Raw genomic sequence first — 24,426 nt, 5'->3', positions numbered from 1 at the left:
CCTCCTCTTCCACTTCCTCACTTTTCACAGACCTCTCCACCACCTCCCTCTCCCCCTCCTCAGCCTCCTCTTTACCCTCATCTTCCACCTCTTCCTCACTTTTCACACACCTCTCCACCACCTCCCTCTCACCCTCCTCAGCCTCCTCTTTCAACCACCTCTCAACCACTTCATCACTATCCTCATCTCCCTTTGCCTCATCCTCCTCCTCTATACTCTCTCTAACAGTCTCTTCCTTCCTTTCCACATGCTTCCTTTTGAAATATCTCTCGCCCACTATCTCACTTTCCTCTACATCTCCTCCCTCCATCTCTTTCATATATCTCTCTACTACCTCATCACTCTCTTCCTCCTGTTCCCACTCTTTTTCCTCTCCTGCTTCCTCACTTTTAGTGTCTCTCTCATCTGCTTTTGGTTCTTCTTCACTTTTAACACTGCTCTCAACTAGCTCATTGCAGTCCTCCACCTTTTTGGCATGACCTACCTCTAGTTCTTCATTTGTAACACACCGCTCTACTACCTCATCACTCTCTTCTTGCTCTCCAAGATATCTCTCCATCATTTCATCACTTCCTTCTTCTTCCTCATTTTTGTTGACATTTTCCTCAACTACGTCACCAGTCTCGTCTTCCTCCCCATCCTCACTTTTTACACACCTCTTTATGACCTCATCACTTTCCTCCTCTCCCTCATCCAACTTTGCTTCACACTCTACCTCCTCACTGACCTCGGCCTCAACGTCCTTGCCCTCCCCCTCTTTCTTCTTCTCACTCGCTTGCCCTACTTCTTTCTGGTTCTCCTCTTCACCTCCTCCCTCCTCAGCCACACTCTCTCTGTCCTCTCCCCACCCCTCCTCATAATCTTCTTCCTCCTCTCCACTGTCTCTAGTTTTACCAGGCTGGGGGTCTGGGGTAGGGGGGCAGACCCCAGCAGCACTACTGCAGTCCCTGCTGCCTCCGCGTGGTGGGGAGGAGAGGAGGTGGCGTCCACGAAGGGAGTCCTTGGTTGGAAGGGGAGGATGGTGGCCACCAGAGAGAAAGAGAGGGAAGACGTGCATAGACACAAACACAAAAATAAAGAAAGTAGGGGGAGGGGTTGGGGATAATGTGACAAGGAGAAGACACAGGGACCTGAGCAGCATGCAAACCACTCACGCATTCCGTAGGTAGAGCTCATCGAAAGAGAACAGTCATGTCAACAACAAACAACACAGAGAAGTGTGACAAAATCACAGGAAGTGCACAGTTAAACACACACACYCACAGAAAGACCTATAACACCAACGTAAAGAGTGATCAAATGAAAGACTCAGATGGCAAAGCAATAACAGTGACAGTATGAGGACAAGAGGACTAACAGAAAGAAACAGTGGCAGCCGTGACCATAGCACAGCTCCCACTGACACAGCAGCTAGACAACCAGGAAGAGATAGACACACAAGAACCCGAAACACATGTTTAAAGTCACACACACACACACACTTATGAGAGTTGATAAATGACAAAGATGTTATGTCTGAATGAATGAATAGGCCTACACATTTTCCCAACGATAGCTTACACTTTCCATCCCTCAAAGTGTTGATTTTGGTTAAAGGCAATCTAGTAAACAAGAGCAGTTCTATCTAGGTCTGCATCTTGTGATCTCTCTTCAGATAGATCCAATAACATAGTCATGGGTTTGTTCAATATATCTAAGTATACAGTGCATTCGGAAAGTATTAAGACCCCTTGACTTTTTCCACATTTTGTTACGTTACAGCCTTGTTCTAAAATTGATTAAATCGTTTTCTTATCATCTCATCAATCTACACACAATACCCCATAATGACAAAGCAAAATCAGMTTTTTAGAAATGTTAGCAAATTTATATATAAAAAAAAAATGGAAATCTTATATAGACAGGTGCCTTTCCAAATCATGTCCAATCAATTGAATTTACCACAGGTGGACTCCAATCAAGTTGTAGAAACATCTCAAGGATGATCAATGGAAACAGGATGCACCTGAGCTCAATTTCGAGTCTCATAGCAAAGGGTCTGAATACTTATGTAAATAAGGTATTTTGTGTTTTTTTTTTTTTAAGTGTTTTAACTTTGTCATTATGGGGTATTGTGTATAGATTGATGAGGGGGGAAAAATGTCATACATTTTTAAATAAGGTTGTAACGTAACAAAATGTGGAAAAAGTCAAGGGGTCTGAACACTTTCCGAATGCACTGTAGGGTTTAAACTACTAGAAAGTCCTAAAACTAACATACACCACAGGATTGACAGTGGGATGAAAAGAGAGAAAGAGACAGTGAGAGAAGTAATAGATTGAGCCACATCAGTAGTGTGTGAGTTACCTGCTGAGAGGGGGACTCAGGGCTGTGCTCTCCAGACAGGGCCAGGTCCTGTAGCTCTGCTTCTGTCTTCTCCTCTGGTGGGGCCAGTCCACTGGCCTCGCTGTCCTGTTAGCCACACAACACACACGGCAGAGCCTAAATCCATTATACAGAGAGGTTTTCTAATGTAATAATGACATGGGACTGTGCTTATCTGCACTGGTATCATACACTGACAGAGTTGAAAGTAGGTGAAAAGTCCTAAAGGGGCTATGCCATAAAATAAACATGGTGTTGTTGTGCATTGTGAAAAAGGAAGTGTACCTCATACTGCAGCCCTCCTCCCAACGCATCCAAGTCCAGGTGCAGGTTCTGTAACAGTCTGGTCGAGCCACGACGACTCTGCAAACAGCATCACAGTCATACATCTAACTTATACTCCACAAATTAGACACTTCTATTCTCCAAATATTCTGTTTCACAGTGCCCAGAAAGGATAGGTATGCACTTTGCCAGTTGAAAGTCATACCGYCTGCTCATCCTCTGAGATGTTATCCTCTTCATCCTCGAACCCAGGCGGAGAGAAAGCCACACGCTCCTCCTGTCGCCCTCCCAGTAGACTGGACCCGAGGCTTGAGAGAGGACCCTTAGGGGAGGGAAGGAAGGAGGAGAGACAGAGCGAGAGATAAAAGGTTAGAGACTTTCAACAGCACACCATAAGAATAAGGGTAATACAGTACATAAGGTAATGAACTATCATCATTTTTCATCAAGGTGAAAACTCTTACCCCAAGGGGAGTCTTCAGGGGCTCCAGCCCTCCAGAGCTGCTCAGGGACCCCCTCAAGGCCGGGCCATCAAGACCCCGTAGAGGAGCAAGGCTCCCCAGGCTCCCCAACGGGGCCTGCAGGGGCCCAAAGGTCAAGCTTAATGGCTGAGAGACAGAGAGAGACACACGTGAACAAATATGTTGTGTAGAGAGGGTTCAGGTTAATAGTAATCATCATGATATTCAAGGATCTTATCGAAACTGGTATACTGCTCCTATCATTCACCTGCTTCTACCAATCCTTCTCCTATAATTACAACAGTTCCTTTACGCTCTGAGGCTGTCTTACCATTTCCTGCCTGTAATCTGTGGTCCTACCTGCAGAATCCCTGCACTGCCCTACTGGATCAGCCATGCTCTCTCCCATCCCGTCTCTCGGCTGAGAGGTAGGTAGGGGGACATGGGGCCAGGGGAGAGACAGAGAGGGGCCAGGTAGGGGACGAGGCCCTGCTCACAGTCCCTAGCATCAAGTAAGTGAACTCCTAGGATGATCTTTCCCTTCTGCTTGGCCTTCTCTTCCCTCATATGTTTCCGTCATCACTGCCCCAGGTGTAGAATGACCATATGAAGGCATTTGGGGTTCAATAGCCTTTCCTTCCTCTACCTCCACTTCTAAACAGACCACCTTGTCGCTGAAATCACTACTGCTCTCCCTGCCCTCTTCTGCTGCCTCCCTCCATTCCACCACCTCCTCAGTGACAAAGCCCTCTGCTCCCCTCTCGAGACTACCATGACTAACTGCATCAGCTTGACTCTGTGTTTCATCAGTGGGCCCTAGGCCAAACCCCACTGCCCTGTCTCATTCCTCATTGTATGGTGCTAACCCCCCCATGTCAGTTTGAACCCCCTACCAGGGAACCTTTCACTGTTCCCAGGGGTGTTTCTGACTGGCTCTCCTTCAATGCAGGCCTTTCCCCTTTGTTTACAGACTGCTAAGAAAGGATACACGTAGGAAATGGAGAATGACTTAGGACAATGACTTATAACTCTATAATCACTACGATAATTACTATATCGGTATAACTGTATCACTTAGCAACTGGGGGGCATGAAGCAACCAAGCATAAGTATGTGACTATTGTGTTGATGACCAAGACAATATAAAATAAGAATGTATTGGTTCAGCCAAGCCACTCTAAATGCCTCATCTTTGTATTTTGTTTCCTTTCTATTTTCTGCTACGCCTCAGTGACTAAGCGGAATAGCCGTGCTTCTTTGACATTATTTAGAGTTGAAGTTATTTCCAGACCAATACATCTACACACAACAGCACTGCAGTGTTCTGAAACATCTGTGAGTCACTTCATGCGCTTGGTGTATTTCAGAACATAACAACGCCCACTCACTCCTGGTGGCTTCAGGAGCTCTTGGTCTTTTGCCTTCTTCTTTTTCTCCTTCTTGTCTTTTTTATTTTTCTTCTCCTTTTTAGCGGCGGTGGTGGGGGGCCCGTGAGGCTGGGTGCCGGCTCGTTCTCGCTCCTGATTTACCAGGCTGCGGTATTGCTCGTCACACGGGTGGTCCCAGGTGGACTGGCCCGAGGAGAAGTTGAAGTAGTACACGTCCCCCGTCACATCTTGACTGCGAGAGGGGGAAGAGTCACTTCAGCACCTCAGAACTCAGAGAAGGGAGAAGAGACCAGTGAACATATGGTGTCTGGGAATACTGGGAAGTCTACCAGTGTTGACACACTACTAGGGGCCAGAGATGGAGTCAATGTCAGGCGTCTTCAAACTCAGATCACAGTAAAAAAGACTGTGTATCGAGACCACGACCGAGACAAAACTGATCCATGCAAGAGAAGGGTGACATTGTGACCAGTCAGTAGTCATTTGTGATTAATGAATCACTATCAAAAAAGTACTGTTAAAAATTACATTTAAAGTACTGTTTTACTGCAATTAAAAAAACATGCATTTATGGAAGTCAATTTTGGGGTAGCACAAAAAGCATCCCCCATCTACAAATGTGTTGACCATCCATACACAGGTGAGAATATTTGTGTTCGGTTTCAAATTCACTTGATTGGATGTTACTGACCAACGCCACCAGGTTCGGACTCCATCTCTGGCACAGTGGCAGATGCCTGCCTGCCTGCTTACCAGGGTTTCCATTCGGGAGGCAGTGGGGCAACAATGCCCTCTCTGGCCAGCCATAGGAGCTCGGGCTCCCGATTGGGATCAATGCCAATCTCTCGTGCGTACTCATGGATCTCTGACAGGGGAGGGGAAGAAGCAGTGAAGAAAATCTCCAGATAACATTACATGACTTCTCACACAACCAAAATAAGTTAGTGAATGTGTCATATGTGGCTTATCTATGTAAAACAGAGCATTGGTTTTGAGATGTGCCTATGTGTTTGATGCCCACTACAACACTTTGCACCATGCTCGTGTAGTTGTTTCAGCAATGTAGCTTACAGTCTACTGATCTGTCAACTAGAAAGGGAGCCATACTGCCCCTTCTGTATCCTTCTGCTCTACCTTGTTGAGAGGGGATATAGTTCTCATCGTAGTCCTCTTCCAGGATCAGCTGGTCTCCAATCTGCAGAGCAGCAGCTGCTGTCATGGTTACTTAGAGGGGAAAATAGTAATGTCGTAGATGCCATTTCAAAATTGTAACTATGTTCTATTGTATTTTAAGTAGCGCATGCATCACTACAAAACAAACCCCATATGGGACCTCTGGCACATTAGATAGAAACTTCAATTTGTACAAAAAACGTACGATTTAACCTCTGTGTACAGTCATATACATCTATGCTATTAGGTCATGCAAACTCTATCCGCGTAGCTAGTTGGCTCTAGTTGGCTAACTAGCTAAGTGTAACTAGCCACAATGATCAATCCTTTACCACAGTTAAAAGAGGAAACCTTTTCAAAAACGAACTAGTTAACTAACGTAGCTACTGTAGTTAAAACTATCTTCGCGGCTTTAGCTACGTCAGTTAGCTAACGAGCTAGCTACATTAGTTGGCCATTAAATTAGAATAATAACTCCCATAATGTTGTTAACATGGTTTCATAGCTAGCTACAGTAACGTTAGCTGGTTAACCGTAGGTTTCCAGTGACAGACCAATGCGGGMTGGCGCCACATCTCAGAGGAAAACGTTACAGTAACTAGTTAATTCGCTAACATTGGCATATTAGATAGAAACTTCAATTTGTACAAAAAACGTACGATTTACCTACCTAACTACAAGTTATTCTCCTATCCCAGCAAGGGAAAGATCAGTCAAGCGCGATTATTATCGACATTTTCCATTACAAAAGAGTAGAATGGTTTCACTGGGTCTGCTAGCTAAACAACAACATATCAAAACAGAATCCGCTGATGGAGCGTCCAGAGACGCTTTTGTCCGTTTCCGGTTCCAACACCCCTAGCAACCATGTAGCACCCACCTACCACTCAGACATATCGCGGTAGATTGGACAAAAGTGATGCAGAGGACACCTCTCATTGGACCTAATCACTGCCCKYCAAATTATTTACAGTACTGTAATTCACAGCTAGTACAGTATAATCCCTTTAGCAGGTAATCACATAGTTCAATATGGTAGTGCTTTCATATGTCCACATTCTCATTGGAAACGTGAATGCATTTCGCYGACAATTTACATGAATAAATTTAGCAAAATACATGTAACCACGGTCAGTCTGTCAAAAATGATTGGTCGGGTTTCTGCAATTGAACCAATCACATCAGGTTTTAGGAGCCTTCCAGTATGAGGAGGTGTCAAACGGTTGTCATAAAACGTCTTCTCAATGAACTGGTTCCTTGACGAATGTATCCTGCTTTATTGTGGGCAAAGTGATGTTATTGACAGCAACCAAAAGGTATATATGTACTCAGTTCGGTTTTAGCCACCATTAATTATTCACCAAAATTATGGCTTTTTTACTGTAATTATATCCTGCATTGCAACACTATAGATTGGTTTGTCTTTTCTGAATCCATTAATTGAGGCTTCCTTTTCAGTAGGCTCAAACCTAACAATAATATAGTTTAAAAGTATCTATCTGATTTCAAAAACATTGTCACAATACCTGCTGTAAAAAAACAGCATAGACCAGCATATGCTTGACCAACCAAGACCAGCTTGACCAGCTAGACCATGCTGGTCCGACCAACTTGACCAGCATCATAACCAACTTGACCAGCATGGACCAGATTGAAATTAATGCTGGTCCATGCTGCTTTTTTAAGCAGGGTATTGCTACAGTGTAAGCAGTTTGTTTGGCCCGTAAATCCACACACACATCTACCATAGGGTGGCAGCAAATCAGTCAGAGAAATSCTCTGCTTTCGCCACTGAGCAGTGACTTTGTTCATTGGCTTTGCTCCTAATAAAAATCTGAAAGATACTCCTGTGTCTCATCATCACTGCATCATCGCCCAGTTTCTCTCACCAGCCGTTTCTACTGTGGGATCCTCCTAAAACTGCAGAAGACAAATCAAGGAACTAATTGTTTATAGGGKTTGTGCAAGACAGCAAATCAAATTTCGTGAAATATTATGCTTATTGTCGCTGTCTTTGAACATGACCTCCATGAACTTYAACATGAGATTTCTACACAGTAGTCCAATCTACACAGTAATTCAATACTTGGCTTGAGCCAATACTTGGCTTCAATACCTCTGCTGTGAGAAATAGATAAAGATCTTGAAATCTAGAAATAGTCTAGATCACTCTGATGGAATGAAAGCCTCACACCCAGTTGGCATGGCTGGTTCAGTTTGTGTGTAGATGTTTATTTGTTTAAATGGCTGTAAAAAAAAAATCATATATGTTTCTGTTCATGTTAACCCTCCGCTATCCCGCCACTAGTATTTTCAGCAAATCCTTGATCTAGTGGCCGCCAAATCTGAAGGTAATTGACTGATGGTCATTGTCACAGTTGTGTAAGATCTGTGGCAAAGTTTGCAGAATTCTTTCCAAAATGGATAGATGGCATCTACATTCTTAGAAAAAAGGGTTCCCAAAAGGGTTCTTCAGCTGTCCCCATAGGAGAACCATTTTTGGTTCCAGGTAGAACCATTTTTATTTCCAGGCAGAACCCTTTTGGGTTCCATGTAGAACCCTCTGTACAAAAGYGGTTCTACCTGCAACTAAAAAGGGGTCTTTATAGGGTTCTCCTATGGAGACAGCTGAAGAACCCTTCAAGGTTCTAGWTAGCACCTTTTTGGGCACTGCTTTATCTTTCTTTTCTTTTACATAATGTGTAGGTGGTTTGGCCGAGGTTCTAGGTGAATGACCCCTTAATTCCCGGCAGTGATYGGCACTAGTACACAAACATAGGCCTTGGAACTTAAATAACAACATCTACACAGCTAAACACACAACATCTCTTGCTTATACATTTGAGTTKTTTTATCTCGAGTACTCAGACTTCAAGGAATTGAAAAAGTCACAGATTACTTTAAAAAATCTGTGTAAATTAAAATAAAATGTATGGGTCACTTGTTCCCGAATACAACAGGTGTAGACTTTTCCGTGAAATGCTTACTTACGAGCCCAATACAGTGTAGACATTGTTAATGTTGTAAATGGCTATTGTAGCTGGAAACTGCAGATTTTTTATGGAATATCTACATAGACGTACAGAGGCCCATTATCAGCAATCATCCAATGACACGTTGTGTTATCTAATCCAAGTTTATCATTGTAAAAGGCTAATTGATCATTAGAAAACCCTTTTGCAATTATGTTAGCACAGCTGAAAACTGTTGTGATGATTAAAGAAGCAAWAGAACTGGCCTTCTTTAGACTAGTTTAATACATTTATTATATAAATTTGGTTAAGTTGTCAACTAATGTGAATTCAATGTGAAATCAACAAAAACTGTCACCATGACATTGGATTTAGGTTAAACATTGGGTGAAAAAAAAAAACGAAATTCCCTTACAGTGATTACTTTTTTTGCAAATCCAATCAGTTTCCCACATTGATTCAACGTCATCCCTTTGATTATTTTTTGTTGAAATMACGTGGAAACAACGTTAATTCAACCAGTTTTTGCCCCGTGGGAAGGTTTTGATACTAATATTGTTATTTCCTCTTTTATTTAACCTCATATCAGGTAACAAATGGCAAGTTTCCTGGGTGGAGTCATGCAGGCTGGGTCAGGTGACAGGACAGGAGACAGGCCCCATCAGTCACTCTGTCTTCAGCCGCTCATAAAGCTCAATTGGGTTTCAGTGCACCAACAGGGGGGAGGGATCCAGGAAGAATAGATTGGACGAGGGAGAGTTGGGGGTAGAAGAAGACACGGGGGAATGAGTGTGAAAATATGCATAAAAAAGAAGAAAAGAGAACAGGAAATAGGGCATTTGAATATGCTGAGAAAGAATAGATGCCTAGGCAGGGGTTGGCAGGTAACATAGTGGTTAGAGCGAATCCCCGAGCTGACATTGTAAAAATATGTCGTTCTACCCCTGAACAAGGCAGTTAAACCACTGTTCCCCGGTAGGCTGTCATTGTAAATAAGAATMTGTTCTTAATTAACTGACTTGCCTAGATAAATTWAAATAACAATAATTAACAATACAGAAGTTGGGAAGGAAACACATTCAAATATACTGTTACATGCAGAAGAAAGTAATCTCACTGATTTTGTATGGCACAGTAGGTACTGAGAGTAATGATTGTCCAAGGCAGTGTAAATCCATGCAACTCAACAATGACAATGTGTTGAAATTAGGGCTGTCAGAGTTAGTCAGATAACTCAAGTTAACTTTTTGTAATTTTTGCACACATTTTTTTTTATTGTGACTTAATCGCATTGTCTGAAAGCATTCAAAATACACTGAAAACATTCAAAGTACATCTATACAGCTAAAACAATCACAACAATGTGATGTCAAAACAAGTTGACATTGATGTTAAAGAAAGTGTGCTTTATCAATTTACGTAACTTTGATAACCGTTACTTTTGGACAAAATCAAGACATCAATATTCTTGTAACGCTTTTTGTATAATTAAAAAAACAATTATAGCTCAATTTGAGCAATTTCTGAATTTGCGATTAATCTTGATTAATCACAGCAAATCCTGCGATTAACTCAWWWWWWWWTYWAATGCGTTTGACAGCCCCTGTTGAAATAKATTGCATGTTGCATGGGGAGCTGTGCTGCAGTAGCTATCTCTCTATATACTTATGAGTTGTTTTGAGGGAAATAGTGGGATGACATCCAATGTCTAGTCAGTTCAATGTCTAGTTTGATTTACATTTGATTCACTTGTCAACTAACGTGAATTCAATGTGAAATCAACAACAAAAAATCACCATGTCATTGGATTTAGGTTAAAAGTTAGGTGAAAGGACAAAATGCTCTTACGTTGATGACTTTTGGTAAATCCAATAAGTTTTCCACATTGATTGAATAAAATCACATTGATTATTTGTGTTGAAATGACATGGAAATAATGTTCATTCAACCGTTTTTTCCCCAGGGGGGGGATTGTATTATTAATTATACTTAATTTTCATGAAAGTGCTCTATCAGATTCATAAGTAGGAGCGCTAAGATTGAATCCTAACTACACCGGCTCTGACGCTCGTCGGATGTGGCATGGCTTAAAAACTATTACGGACTACAAAGGAAAACCCAGCCCAGCCATGAGCTGTCCAGTGACATGAGCCTACCAGACAAGCTAAATGCCTTTTATGCTTGCTTTTAGGCAAGCAACACTGAAGCATGCATGAGKGCACCAGCTGTTCCGGACAACTGTGTGATCACGCTCTCCGTAGCCGATGTGAGCAAGACCTCACTGACATTTTCAACCTCTCCCTGGCCAAGTCTGTAATACCTACATGTTTCAAACAGACTACCATAGTCCCTGTGCCCAAGGAAGTGAAGGTAACCTGCCTAAATGATTACCGCCCCGTAGCACTCACGTCGGTAGCCATGAAGTGCTTTGAAAAGCTGGTCATAGCTCACATCAACATCATCATGCCAGAAACCCTAGACCCACTCCATACTGCCCCAACAGATCCACAGATGACACAATCTCAATCGCAATCCACACTSCCCTTTCCCACCTGGACAAAACTATATGAGAATGCTGTTCATTGACTACTTCAACACCATAGTGCCCCCAAAGCTCATCACTAAGCTAAGGATGCTGGGACTCAACACCTCCCTCTGCAACTGGATCCTGGACTTCCTGAAGGGCCGCCRTRAGGTGGTAAGGGTAGGCAACAACACATCTGCCACGTTGATCCTSAACACTGGGGCCCCTCAGGGATGCGTGCTTAGTCCCCTCCCGTACTCCCTGTTRACCTACAACTGCGTGGGCAAGCACGATTCCAACACCATCATTAAGTTTGCTGACGACTCAACAGTGATAGGCCTGATCGCCGACAACGCTGAGACAGCCTATAGGGAGGAGGTKAGAGACCTGGCAGATTGGTGCCAGGACAACAACCTCTCTCTCAATGTGAACAAGACAAAGGAGCTGAGCGTGGACTACAGGAAAAGGAGGGCCAAACAGGCCTCCATTAACATCGACGGTACTGAAGTGTAGCGGGTCCAACACACCAAGACAGTTGTGAAGAGGGCACGACAACACCTTTTTCCCCTCAGGAGACTGAATAGATTTGGCATGGGTCCTCAGATCCTCAAAGTTCTACAGGTGCACCATCGAGAGCATCCTGGCCGGTTGCATTACCGCCTGGTAAGGCTACTGCTCGGCATCTGACTGTAAGACGCTACAGAGGGKAGTGCGTACGACACAGTACATCACTGSGGCCAAACTTRGTGACATTCAGGACCTYTACTATATCCATACTAGGCGGTGTCAGAGGAAGGCCCCAAAAATTGTCAAAGYCTACAGTCACCCAAGTCATAGACTGTTCTCTCTGCTACTGAATGGCAAGCGGTACCGGAGCGCCAAGTTTAGGACCTAAAGGCTCCTTAACAGCTTCTACCCCCAACCCATAAGACTGCTGAACAACTCAAGTAATCAAATGGCCACCGGACTATTTACATTGGCTTACAAGTAAGCATTTCACTGTAAGGGCTACACCTATTGTATTCGGCACATGTCACAAATAACATTTGATTTGATTTGAACAATTTTACTATGCTGTGGGGATGTTTTTCAGCAGCAGGGACTGGGAGACTAGTCAGGATCGAGGGAAAGATTAACGGAGCAAAGCACAGAGAGATCCTTGATAAAAACCTTCCAACAGGACAATGACTCTAAGCACAAAGCCAAGACAACGCAGAAGTGGCTTTGGGACAAGTCTCTGAATGTCCTTGAGTGACCCAGCCAGAGCCCGGACTTGAACCCGTTCAAACATCTCGGGAGAGACCTGAAAAGGGCTGTGCAGCGACACTCCCCATCCTACCTGACACAGCTTGAGAGGATCTGCTGAGAAGAATGGGAGAAACTGCCCAAATACAGATGTGCCAAGCTTGTAGCGTCATACCCAAGAAGACTTGAGGCTGTAATCGCTGGGTTTGAATACATATGTAAATGTGATCGGTCTGGGTTTAAAAAAAATATAATTTGCAAAAATGTCTAAGCTAAGGATGCTGGGACTCAACACCTGTTTTTGCTTTGTCATTATGGGGTAGTGTGTGTAGATTGATGAGGGAAAAACACAATTTCATAAATTTTAGAACAAGGCTGTAAGGTAACAAAATGTGGATAAAGTCAAGGGGTCTGAATACTTTCCGAATGCGCTGTACAATGCCAGTCAAATTTATTTAGAATTCATGTTCTACATTAACAGTTTTCATACAACAGAATGCTCAAATTTCAGCTAGAACTCAAGCCCATGGGTCTGCAGGGATGTCCCATTAATAAATGAACAAGTTCTACGGAGCTCACTAATCCAGTGAGGAAAACTAGAAGTTCAAATCAAGTCAAATGTATTGGTCACATGCACAGAATACGACAGGTGTAGACTTTACAGTGAATTGCTTACTTACGAGCCCATTTCCAACAATGTAGACTTAAAAAAGTGAGACAAATGTTTGCTAAATAGAAAGGAAATAGTTACACAATAAAAACAATAATGAGGCCATATATAGTCAAACTATATACAAGTTCGCTTACAATATGTCAATGGATTTCTAATGACACACAAACACTATGATGACAGACACTCAATCCTCTATCCCAAGGAAATTCCAATTCCGCCGATTGACATGGAGCCACATTGACAAAGTCCGTCGATGACGGAACAAGTTACAGCTCAACACTGACCCTTTAACCTATTAATCACCATGGAGCATGCAGCACACACATACAAACACACACACACACTCTCTACCTCTCTCTCTCTCCTCTCTCCTCTCTCCTCTCTCACTCTCTTCTCTCTTCCTCCTCTTCTCTCTCCTCTCTCTCTCTCTCTCTCTCTCTCTCTCTCTCTCTCTCTCTCTCTCTCTCTTCTCTCTCTCTCTCTTCTCTCTCTCTCTCTTTCTCTCTCACTCACTCACCACTCACTCACTCACCACTCACTCATCACCTCACATCACTCACTCCCACTTCACTCACTCACTCACTCACACAACTCGGGGCTCCCGAGTGGCGCACCGGTCTAATGCTCAGTGCTGTATCACAAACGGCCGTGATTGGGAGCCCCATAGGGCGGCGCACAATTGGCCCAGCGTCGTCTGGGTTTGGGTTTGGCCGGGTTAGGCCGTCATTGTAAATAAGAAATCGGTCTTAACTGACTTGCCTAGTTAAATAAAATAAATAAATACAAATATAGAAACACTGTGTCCCATTGGAAATTACAACATGCTCTATGACACTGGGGTTTATGGCCCTGGACCTGATGTCCTCTCTTTGTGTCTTATCAGTGATCTCAATCAAGCCAGCAAACGCTGTCCAACCCCCACACAGGCTCCAAAGCAACAGTCAACACACAAGAGAAGGAGTCAGAATTGATAGCAGAATGTTATTAGGTTGATTTCATTCAACTTACTGTCTTCTCTTTGACTGTGTTCCCAAAGTTCTACCAGATGTATATAACTTGTACATAAAAAATGAAGAAAGAGATACATATACACTCTGACATGCTGTAGGTCTCCACAAATCAAACAATGGAGCCAACCAATAGTGATAACCCAGTATTTAACTGTCACTTTTGACCTCTTTAGAATCTTGTTATATACGAGCATGTTTCTTTTTGCTTAATCTCATTGCTGGATCGGGGACAAATCTCATGTGTCCCTCATTTGGTAACCCTAATCCCTCCAACCATGTATAATCCATTCTCTTCTTAGTGAACAATGTTGTGAATAAATGAACAAGATAACTTCAGGCTAGCAGATGTTCCTCCTTGGTGAAAGGTCTTTGGTAGCATCAAGATGCTAATGCATCCTCAGGGTGCTTCTGTCACCTCTCTCTCCCCTGCTGTCTGGCCCATCTCCCTGGTTCCGGCCCTTTCATGTCTCATGGTAATGCCACAGGAGATAGCAGCTCAGATAGTCCAGCAAGGCCAGGCAAGAATGGCCATTGTCCTGGAGGCCAAATGTCCCGGGCAATCATGGAGCACATGGTGGTTGTATTGTGTGTGAAAGTTTTACCATCGCAAGGTGATTGAGTTGATTGTGGCATTGGGAGCACAGTCAGAGTGGAGATTGTAATTATTCACCTGAAAATGAAATCATATCACAATTAGAATAGATAGCCATTTAGAAAGACACAAAATAGGATCGAGAACATTTGATTATCCATGATAATACACACACAGACAAGTGTGTGTGCATGCGAGTGTGTGTGTGCGCATACACTAGTGTGTGTCCACAGCGTTTCACTTTGCTGACTCCCCCTGAATGCACTCTGCAGGTGACCATTGTACCCGGCTCCTCCCTGTGAGACGGTGTGGGGGTGAGGTCCACCTCCACGGAGGCACACAACCTCTCACACCTCTCCCCCCTCCTGCTGCTCCAGCCCTATAAAAAAACAGAGCTGGCCCTCCTGTTCCCCAGTCTCATAACGACCAATCARCRACCAGGTAAGAGAACGACTGGGAGAGCTAAGGGCTGGGGCTAGAGGCCAAGGATACGCAGAGGACGACTGAGGAACTAGCAGAGAGAAAGGCAGACTAGAACTTTCCTGCGAACTTTGTTTSCCTCTTATTTTGAACGCTTATTACCACTTTGATATGAACTGTTACAAATACATTGGGCAGCAGTTATCACTTTAGCAATACGTCTTCCAGACAGTTTGCGATACTTTACTAAAGAGATGCGAGGGAACAATGGAGAAATAATTGTATTAAATGTCCTAGAAAAAAAGATAAGCTAATTTTCTTCCTATGCCAATAACTTTCAGTGCATCTTTATTACTCTGAACAACTGCTTAAGTGTAACCTCTGTCTAGGGCCACAGTATTCCAGCGATGTGTCTGTTTTAGTGCAGGGATTGGGGATTAGGTGGTAGGAGTTGAGGGTTAATCTCGTTGAAGGAACAGTATAACTCTYTCCAGCTCTGTGTAATCTGACCAGATTAGAGGTCCTTTCAATAGGCTGACATATGGCAAAGCGTAAACTGATTGAGGGCAGCCTGGAGTTGCGTGTCTTTGGGGGTTTGCTCCTTGTGCTTCTCCAAGTGAATCATTGTCTAGTTTGCTTTTGGTGACATTTAAAGTTTGATTTAGAGTGTTTTGCAATTAGTGATTTGTTACACTGTTCAAGTATTGTTCAACTCTAAATCTATTTTTAACCATTCAATGTTGACTTCCCATGGTTTACAGTTTCAATTGTGACTATTTGAATTCTTGTCTTGCTCATTGTTCATCACCTGTTCTCTTTTCCCCCCTCAGACCACCATCATGAAATTCCTGGCTCTTGCACTCACCATCCTGCTGGCCGCAGGTTAGTATCCCATGCTCTGGTATATTGAAAAATTCAAAATTAAATCTTACCAAATTCCATTKAAGTGCCGGGCCATTCACCACTGTTGCCCAACCAATGTCTGACCCTCTCCCCTCTCTCTCCTCTCCCAGCTACCCAGGCTGTTACCATGCAGGCTGATGCTCCCTCTCAGCTGGAGCATGTGAAGGTAGCCATGATGGAGTACATGGCTCAGGTGAAGGAGACCGCACAGAGGTCCATCGACCTTCTGGATGACACAGAGTACAAAGATTACAAGTAAGAACATGTTGCATTTCATCTTCTCTATCTTCAATGGTGCCCAAACTCCACAGATATCTAAAACAATCTCTCTCTCTCTCTCTCTCCCTCCTCTTCTTGGTGTTCCTCTCAGGGTGCAGCTGTCCCAGAGCCTTGACAACCTCCAGCAGTATGCCCAGACCGCCTCCCAGTCCCTGGCCCCCTACAGCGAGGCCATCGGCGTTCAGTTGACTGATGCCACCGCCGCCGTGCGCGCTGAGGTCATGAAGGACGTGGAGGAGCTGCGCTCCCAGCTGGAGCCCAAGCGSGCCGAGCTCAAGGAAGTCCTGGACAAGCACATAGATGAGTACCGCAAGAYGCTGGAGCCCCTGATCAAGGASKWCYTCGAYCWGCGKCGCACCGAGKTGGAGGCRTTCAGGGRRAAGATMGAGCCRGTTGTGGAGGAGATGCGCGTCAAGGTGGCCGCCAACGTGGAGGAGACCAAGACCAAGCTCATGCCCATTGTGGAGATTGTCCGTGCCAAGCTGACCGAGCGTCTGGAGGAGCTGAGGACCCTGGCCGCCCCCTACGCTGAGGAGTACAAGGAGCAGATGTTCAAGGCTGTTGGAGAGGTGCGCGAGAAGGTGATGCCCCTGACCAACGACTTCAAGGGCCAGGTGGGCCCCGCCGCCGAGCAGGCCAAGGAAAAGCTCATGGCTTTCTACGAGACCATCAGCCAGGCCATGAAGGCATAAACGCGCCCTCAACTGGACCCCTCCCTCTCTCCCTCCCTTCTCACTCACACTGACCCACGCACCATACGTACCAAGCGAATGCCAAACTGATGCACTTCCTCTGCAGCGACATGGCAGGACTCTTACTCTCTCTAACCACCACCACTTGCGCTCAAGCARCTGCAAGCGCAGACACTAACACACTATTGCATACATTCAGTTTTGAACTGTGTTTASGGCCTGTGTGCACAATCCTAGGCCTGCACAAACTCGACTGTACTATGAACATCAAGTGTGAATATTCTTGTGTTGCTGCTTGTTCAAGATAGCTGTGTGCTTCGAAACAGCTCAATAAACACCATACTGTTTCATACTATTTCATTCTCTGAGTTTGACTTCTTTGTATTGGATTGTTTAGAACAAGCTTTTACATGTGGCTCTCACAACTAACATGGCGTTCTGTGACAAAACAGCCATGTTGGGTTTATGTGTTCTACCAATATGTGTTCGATGACAGAATTTCAAACCCCAAAATAATGTCGTTCTTCTTTAAAGTCTCCTCTCTCAGCATGATCAAAATGTAACTTCATAAGCAATATAGACTTATGACAATGAAACAAACACACGTCTCTTCCAAGGATATCATGTCACCGTAACAGTGTTTCTTCGCATTCGTTTAAAAGAATGGTTCATCTAAAAATGATAACTGATCAAAACAAAAACAAATGAACTTTTTTTTATTATTTCGTTAGAGATGGTGCTGATGGGGAGCTAACACCGTCCCATCACCGAGTATGTGCACACACACACACATACACACACACACACACACACTGGAGCACTAGGAGGGGGTATGACTGTTGGTAAAAAAAACTCTACTTTATGAGTTTATGCTTCTTGAGTTATAAGGTTGTTTAACAATCATGCCGTCTAGACATAAGTTGGTTCTCTGTAGAGTAGACTTCCACCAATACCAACTTCTGTCCCTTCACATGTAACATAGATATTAAGCAAGAGGGTAGTGATGGGTGAGGCCTTCAACGGCTCAGTTGGTAGAGCATGATGTTTGCAACGTCAGGATTGTGGGTACTGTTATCTGCACTAACAGTGTTATGAAATCATATCTGCTGCTATCTACTYCTAAATTGCAATAGTTTTGATAATAAACCTGTACTAACTGTACTATAAACTTGTATCTGCTGCTATTTGGTTWTGGTTTGTTTGTAATGTGTTTTGAAACATGATCCTCTTATTGTTTTTTGGTTTGTCTTTAATTATGTGAGTTGCTTGGGAGAAAAGTGTCTTCTAAATGGCATATATTTTTCAGGACCCTGTCTATCAAAGAAAATTCTTAAAAATCCAAATAACTTCACAGATCTTCATTGTAAAGTGTTTAAACACTGTTTCCCATGCTTGTTCAATGAACCATAAACAATTAATGAACATGCACCTGTGGAACGGRCGTTAAGATACTAATAGCTTACAGACGGTAGGCAATTAAGGTCACAGTTATGAAAACTTAGGACACTAAAGAGGCCTTTGTACTGACTCTGAAAAACACCAAAAGAAAGATGCCCAGGGTCCCTGCTCATCTGTGTGAATGTTCCTTTGGCATGCTGCAAGTAGGCATGAGGACTGCAGATGTGGCCAGGGCAATAAATTGCAATGTCCGTACTGTGAGACGCCTAAGCACAGAGCTACAGGGAGACAGGACAGACAGCTAATCGTCCTCGCAAGTGCAGACCACGTGTAACAACACCTGCACAATGATCGGTACATCCGAACATCAATCACACCTGCGGGACAGGTACAGGATAGCAACAACAAACTACCCGAGTTACACCAGGAACGCACAATCCCTCCATCAGCTGTAGACTGTCCGCAATAGGCTGAGAGAGGCTGGACTGAGGGCTTGTAGGCCTGCGTAAGCAGGTCCTCACCAGACATCACCGGCACAGCGTCGCCTATCGGCACAAACCCACCGTCGCTGGACCAGACAGGACTGGCAAAAGTGCTCTTCACTGACGAGTCGCGGTTTTGTCTCACCAGGGGTGATGGTCGGATTCACGTTTATCGTCAAAGAATGAGCGTTACACGAGGCCTGTACTCTGGAGTGGGATGGATTTGAAGGTGGAGGTCGTTATGGTCTGAGGCGGTGTCACAGCTCACCGTGACTAGCTTAGTTGTATTGGCAATCTCAATCTGTGCTTACAGAAGAACTCCTCCCTCATGTGGTACCTTTCGCAGGCTCATCCTGACATGACCCTCCAGCATGACAATGCACCAGCCATACTGCTCGATCTGTGCGTATTTCCTGCAAGACAGGAATGTCAGTGTTCTGCCATGGCCGCAGAGACCCGGATCTCAATCCAATTTAGCACGTCTGGACCTGTTGGATCGGAGGGTGAGGGTTAGCCATTCCCCCGGAAATGTCGGGAACTTGCAGGTGCCTTGAGAAGAGTGGGGTAACATCTCACAGCAAGAAACTGGCAAATCTGGTGCAGTCCATGAGGAGGAGATGCACTGCAGTACTTAATGCAGCTGGTGGCCACACCAGAATACTGACTGTTACTTTTGATTTTGACCCCCCCTTTGTTCAGGACACATTATTCCATTTCTGTTAGTCACACGTCTGTGGAACTTGTTCAGTTATGTCTCAGTTGTTGAATCTTGTTATGTTCATACAAGTATTTACACATTTAAGTTTGCTGAAAAAATAACGAGTTGACAGTAAGAGACGTTTATTTTTATTGTCTGGTTGTGTGTGTGTTGTGTGTGTTTGTGTTGTGTGGTGTGTGTTGTGTGTGTGGTGTGTGTTGTGTGTGTGTGTGTGTGTGTTGTGTTTGTGTGTGTGTGTGTGTGTTGTGTGTGTGTGTGTTGGTGTTGTGTTGGGTGTGTGTTGTTGTGTGTTGTGTGTGGTGTGTGTGTGTGTGTGGTGTGTGTGTGTGTTGATTATTACATGTCAGTGCTTCATTACAGTGAGTGTGAAAGTGGGATCCAGGGTCCCTTGAGTGTCCAAGCCTGTAGAAAGCCTGCTTGGTGTTCCAGTCCTCTGTCCCAGACCCAGTCAGTGTACCCTCAACCACACAGACACTCTGCTTCTCCAAGGACAGCTAACGGTCTGAGACTAAATCAGGGAGCTTTGCTGTGGCAAAGAGCTACTCTAAATTGGACAGCAGACTGGTCAGTAAACAGTGGAACAGCAGCAGTACAACCAACTGGGGGAAGTTGAAATGGACAAATCTGAAGCGTTGCCACCACTGGAGAATCTGACTGTAACACGAACGGTATGGATGGTACTGTGGCTTCATTGCATTAGTTTGAATTCATAGTTCCTACTTTTCTGTGAAATCCTGTTTTTTCATGTGTTTTCTCCTCCTCTTCTCCCCAGTTCCTCAGTTGTCTCACAGGTGTGCCTCACGCTGCCCTGCTGTGCAGAAGCTTTTTGGGGTCACCTTGCCAAAGCCCCCCAGGTTACGGTGTCACAGTTCAGCTGGAGATGCACGCGCTGTGTCAACAGTTTGACCATCTGGCACAGAGATGATCGTCATCAAGCTGGGAGGTAGGAACATGTGACGCATATGGACACAGACACACACACACACACACAACACACACACACACACACACACACACACAACACACACACAACACACACACACACCACACACACACACACACACACACACACACACACACACACACACACACACAATCACACACACACACACACACACACACACACAACACACAACACACACACACACACACATAAACACACACACACATCACTATGGTTTAACTAATATCTGCGTTGCTGCTGTGTCCGCATGATACTTGTAGAAGATGTTCGCGCGATCCTTCCAGGTGAGTATCTCAGGGATGGAACCTGCAGTGGAGTATGTGCTGCTCATGGACTTCATCCCTGTGGATGAGTCCAGGCTCTGTCGCAGCTGGCCGCGATCGGGAGACCCATGGGGCGGCGTACAATTGGCCCAGCGTCGTCCGGGTTAGGGGAGGGTTTGGCCGGCAGAGGTGTACTTGTCTCATCGTGCACTACAGACTCCTGTGGCAGGCCGGGCGCAGTGCATGCTGACACGGTTGCCAGGTGTACAGTGTTTCCTCCGACACATTGGCTGGCTTCCAGGTTAAGTMGGCATTGTGTCAAGATGCAGTGCAGCCTGGTTGGGTTGTGTTTCAGAGGAACTACCAATTGGATACCACAAGATTGGCGAGAAAAAGTGTGGGATAGGTGGAAAAATAATTTCTATCAAGCAATAATGACAAACCTCCTATCTGTCATATATTTAATCTGAGCCTAGAGGAAAGTGTTTGTCCTCAGGCCTGGAGMGAAACCAAAGTCATTCCGCAACCAAAGAATGGTAAAGTGGTCTTTACTGGTTCTAACAGCCGACCTATCAGCTTGCTGCCAGCTCTTAGCAAACTGTAGGAAATACTGTGTTTGACCAAATCCAATGTTATTTCTCTGTAAACAAATTAACAACAGACTTTCAGCATGCTTATATAGAAGAATGCTTATACCGCTCACAAATGACTGGTTGCTGGTTGAAAGAAATTGATAATAAGAAGATTGTCGGAGCTGTACTGTTAGATTTCAGTGCAGCCTTTGAAATGATTGACCATAACGTTTGTGGTATGGCTTTGCAACCTCTGCCATACCGTGGATTCAGAGCTATTTACCAAATAGAACACGAAGAGGTTTTCTTTCATGGAAGCTTCTCTAARGTGAAACATGTAAAGTGTTTAACATTTTTACCAATGACTTTCCGCTGGCATTAAACAAAGCCTGTGTGACCATGTACGCTGATGATTCAACCCTATACGTGTCAGCAACCACATCGAGTGAATTCACTGCAACCCTAAACAAAGAGTTGCAGTCAGTTTAAGAATGGGTGGCCAGTAATAAACTGGTCCTGAACATCTCTAAAATCAAATCAATCAAATCAAATCGAATCAAATTGTATTGGTCACATGCACATGGTTAGCTGATGGTCATGCGTGTGTAGCAAAATTCTTGTTCTTCTAGTTCTGACAATGCAGTAATATCTAACAAGTAATCTAACACATTCACAACAACTACCTTATACACACAAATGTAAAGGGATGAATAAGAATAAGTACATATAAATATATGGATGAGCGATGGCTGTGCGGCATWGGCAAGATGCAGTAGATGGTATAGAACAGTATATACATATGAGATGAGTAATGTAGGATATGTAAACATTATTAAAGTGGCGTTATTTAAATTGACTAGTGATATCGTTATTAAGTCCATTTATTAAAATAGCCAGAGATTTAGTGATGGCTGTTTAACAGTCTGATGGCCTTGAGATAGAAGCTGTTTTTCAGTCTCTCGGTCCCAGCTTTGATGCACCTGTACTGACCTCGCCTTCTGGATGATAGCAGGGTGAACAGGCAGTGGCTTGTGTGGTTGTTGTCCTTGATGAGCTTTTAGGCCTTCCTGTGACATCGGGTGAGACCGCACTACCCTCTGGAGAGCCTTGCGGTTGAGGGCGGTGCAGTTGCCGTACCAGGCGGCGATACAGCCCGACAGGATACTCTCGATTGTGCATCTGTAAAAGTTTGTGAGTGTTTTAGGTGACAAGCCAAATTTCTTCAGCCTGCTGAGGTTGAAGAGGCGCTGTTGCGCCTTCTTCACCACAGTGGCTGTGTGGGTGGACCATTTCAGTTTGTCCATGATGTGTACGCAGAGGAACTTAAAACTTTCCACCTTCTCCACTAATGTCCCGTTGATGTGGATGGGTGCGTGCTCCCTCTGCTGTTTCCTGAAGTCCACGATCATCTTCTTTGTTTTGTTGACATTGAGTGAGAGGTTATTTTCCTGACACCACACTCCGAGGACCCTCACCCCCTCCCTGTAGGCCGTCTCATCGTTGTTGGTAATCAAGCCTACCACTGTAGTGTCGTCWGCAAACTTGATGATTGAGTTGGAAGCGTGTATGGCCACGCAGTCATGGGTGAACAGAGAGTACAGGAGAGGACTGAGAATGCACCCTTGTGGGGCCCCAGTGTTGAGGATCAGCGGGGTGGAGATGTTGTTTCCTACCGTCACCACCTGGGGGCGGCCTGTCAGAAAGTCCAGGACCCAATTGCACAGGGCGGGGTCGAGACCCAGGGTCTTGAGCTTAATGATGAGTTTGGAGGGTACTATGGTGTTAAATGCTGAGCTGTAGTCAATGAACAGCATTCTTACATAGGTATTCCTCTTGTCCAGATGGGATAGGGCCGTGTGCAGTGTGATGGTGATTGCATCGTCAGTGGACCTATTGGGGCGGCAAGCAAATTGAAGTGGGTCTAGGGTATCAGGGAGGGTGGAGGTGATATGATCCTTGACTATTCTCTCAAAGCACTTCATGATGACAGAAGTGAGTGCAACGGGGCGAAACTAAGAGCATTGTATTTGGTACAAATGATTCCCTAAGTTCTAGACCTAGATGAATCTGAATGGTGTGGCTGTTGAGCAAATGAGTAGACTAAATTATTTGGTTTTACCTTAGATTGTAAACTGTCATGGTCAAAACATATTGATTCAATGGTTGTAAAGATGGGGAGAGGTCTGTCTGTGATAAAGAGATGCTCTGCTTTTCTCACAAAGAAAATCCTGCAGGCTCTAGTTTTATCTTATCTTGATTATTGTCTAGTCATATGGTCAAGTGCCGCAAAGAAGGACCTAGTGAAGCTGCAGCTGGCCCAGAACAGAGAAGCACATTTTGCTCTTCATTGTAGTCAGAGGGCTAATATCAATACTATGCATGCCATGCATAGTAAGAGTTAAGGAAAGACTGATCATATCACTTCTAGTTTTTATAAGAAACAATGTATTGGAAATTCCAAACTGTTTTCATTGTCAACTTATATACAGCGCTGACACACACACACACTTACCCCACCAGACATGCCACCAGGGGTCTTTTCACAGTCCCCAGGTCCAGAACAAATTCAAGGAAACATACAGTATTATACAGAGTCATGAGTGCATGGAGCTCCCTTCCATCTCATACAGAGCAAGAGAACAGCACACCTGGTTTCAAACCTGTTTTTTTTGTTTTTTTGTGTGTATATGCTGACATGTATGTGTAACTGATAGATACACACACACACACGCACACTACATGTCAATGTTTTCAAATGTATGTAAATTGTTAAGTATTTGTAATGTATTTTTCGTTGATTGTCGGACCGCAGTAAGATTAGCTGTCGCATTGGCGTCAGCTAATAGGGATCCTGTTAAAATCAAAAATCTCTCTCTCTCTCTCGCTCGCTCTCTCTCTCTCTCTCTCTCTCTCTCTCTCTCTCTCTCTCTCTCTCTCTCTCTCTCTCCTCTCCCTCTCTCACTCTCACTCTCACTCTCACTCTCTCTCTCTCTCTCTCTCTCTCTCTCTCACTCCCTCACTCACTCAGATCACCCAGCTGAAGATAG

General features: G+C 44.4%; 2 protein-coding genes across 2 annotated transcripts in view; one reads left to right on the top strand and one right to left on the bottom strand.

The window, feature by feature from the left end:
• LOC111957109 (centrosomal protein of 164 kDa) overlaps positions 1-6,513 on the bottom strand; it is a 17,053-nt gene extending 10,540 nt beyond the window's left edge. Inside the window, exons 1-9 of the mRNA XM_070436790.1 lie at positions 6,343-6,513; positions 5,634-5,723; positions 5,253-5,364; positions 4,500-4,731; positions 3,115-3,258; positions 2,856-2,972; positions 2,651-2,728; positions 2,348-2,452; positions 1-1,000 (exon numbers count right to left, since the gene is read on the bottom strand). The exon at positions 1-1,000 is cut by the window's left edge and continues 647 nt beyond it. Coding sequence (XP_070292891.1) covers positions 1-1,000; positions 2,348-2,452; positions 2,651-2,728; positions 2,856-2,972; positions 3,115-3,258; positions 4,500-4,731; positions 5,253-5,364; positions 5,634-5,718 — 1,873 coding nt within the window. The 5' untranslated portion in view covers positions 5,719-5,723; positions 6,343-6,513. The remainder of the gene's footprint in view (positions 1,001-2,347; positions 2,453-2,650; positions 2,729-2,855; positions 2,973-3,114; positions 3,259-4,499; positions 4,732-5,252; positions 5,365-5,633; positions 5,724-6,342) is intronic.
• LOC111960359 (apolipoprotein A-I-2) overlaps positions 1-17,337 on the top strand; it is a 75,913-nt gene extending 58,576 nt beyond the window's left edge. The window contains exons 2-4 of the mRNA XM_023982338.2: positions 15,936-15,990; positions 16,122-16,266; positions 16,382-17,337. Coding sequence (XP_023838106.1) covers positions 15,948-15,990; positions 16,122-16,266; positions 16,382-16,982 — 789 coding nt within the window. The 5' untranslated portion in view covers positions 15,936-15,947 and the 3' untranslated portion in view covers positions 16,983-17,337. The remainder of the gene's footprint in view (positions 1-15,935; positions 15,991-16,121; positions 16,267-16,381) is intronic.
• The last annotated feature ends 7,089 nt before the right edge of the window (positions 17,338-24,426 follow it).

Source organism: Salvelinus sp. IW2-2015, linkage group LG4p (genome assembly GCF_002910315.2).
Source record: "Salvelinus sp. IW2-2015 linkage group LG4p, ASM291031v2, whole genome shotgun sequence".
Lineage (NCBI taxonomy): Eukaryota > Metazoa > Chordata > Actinopteri > Salmoniformes > Salmonidae > Salvelinus > Salvelinus sp. IW2-2015.
This window is presented reverse-complemented; position numbering and strand designations above follow the sequence as displayed.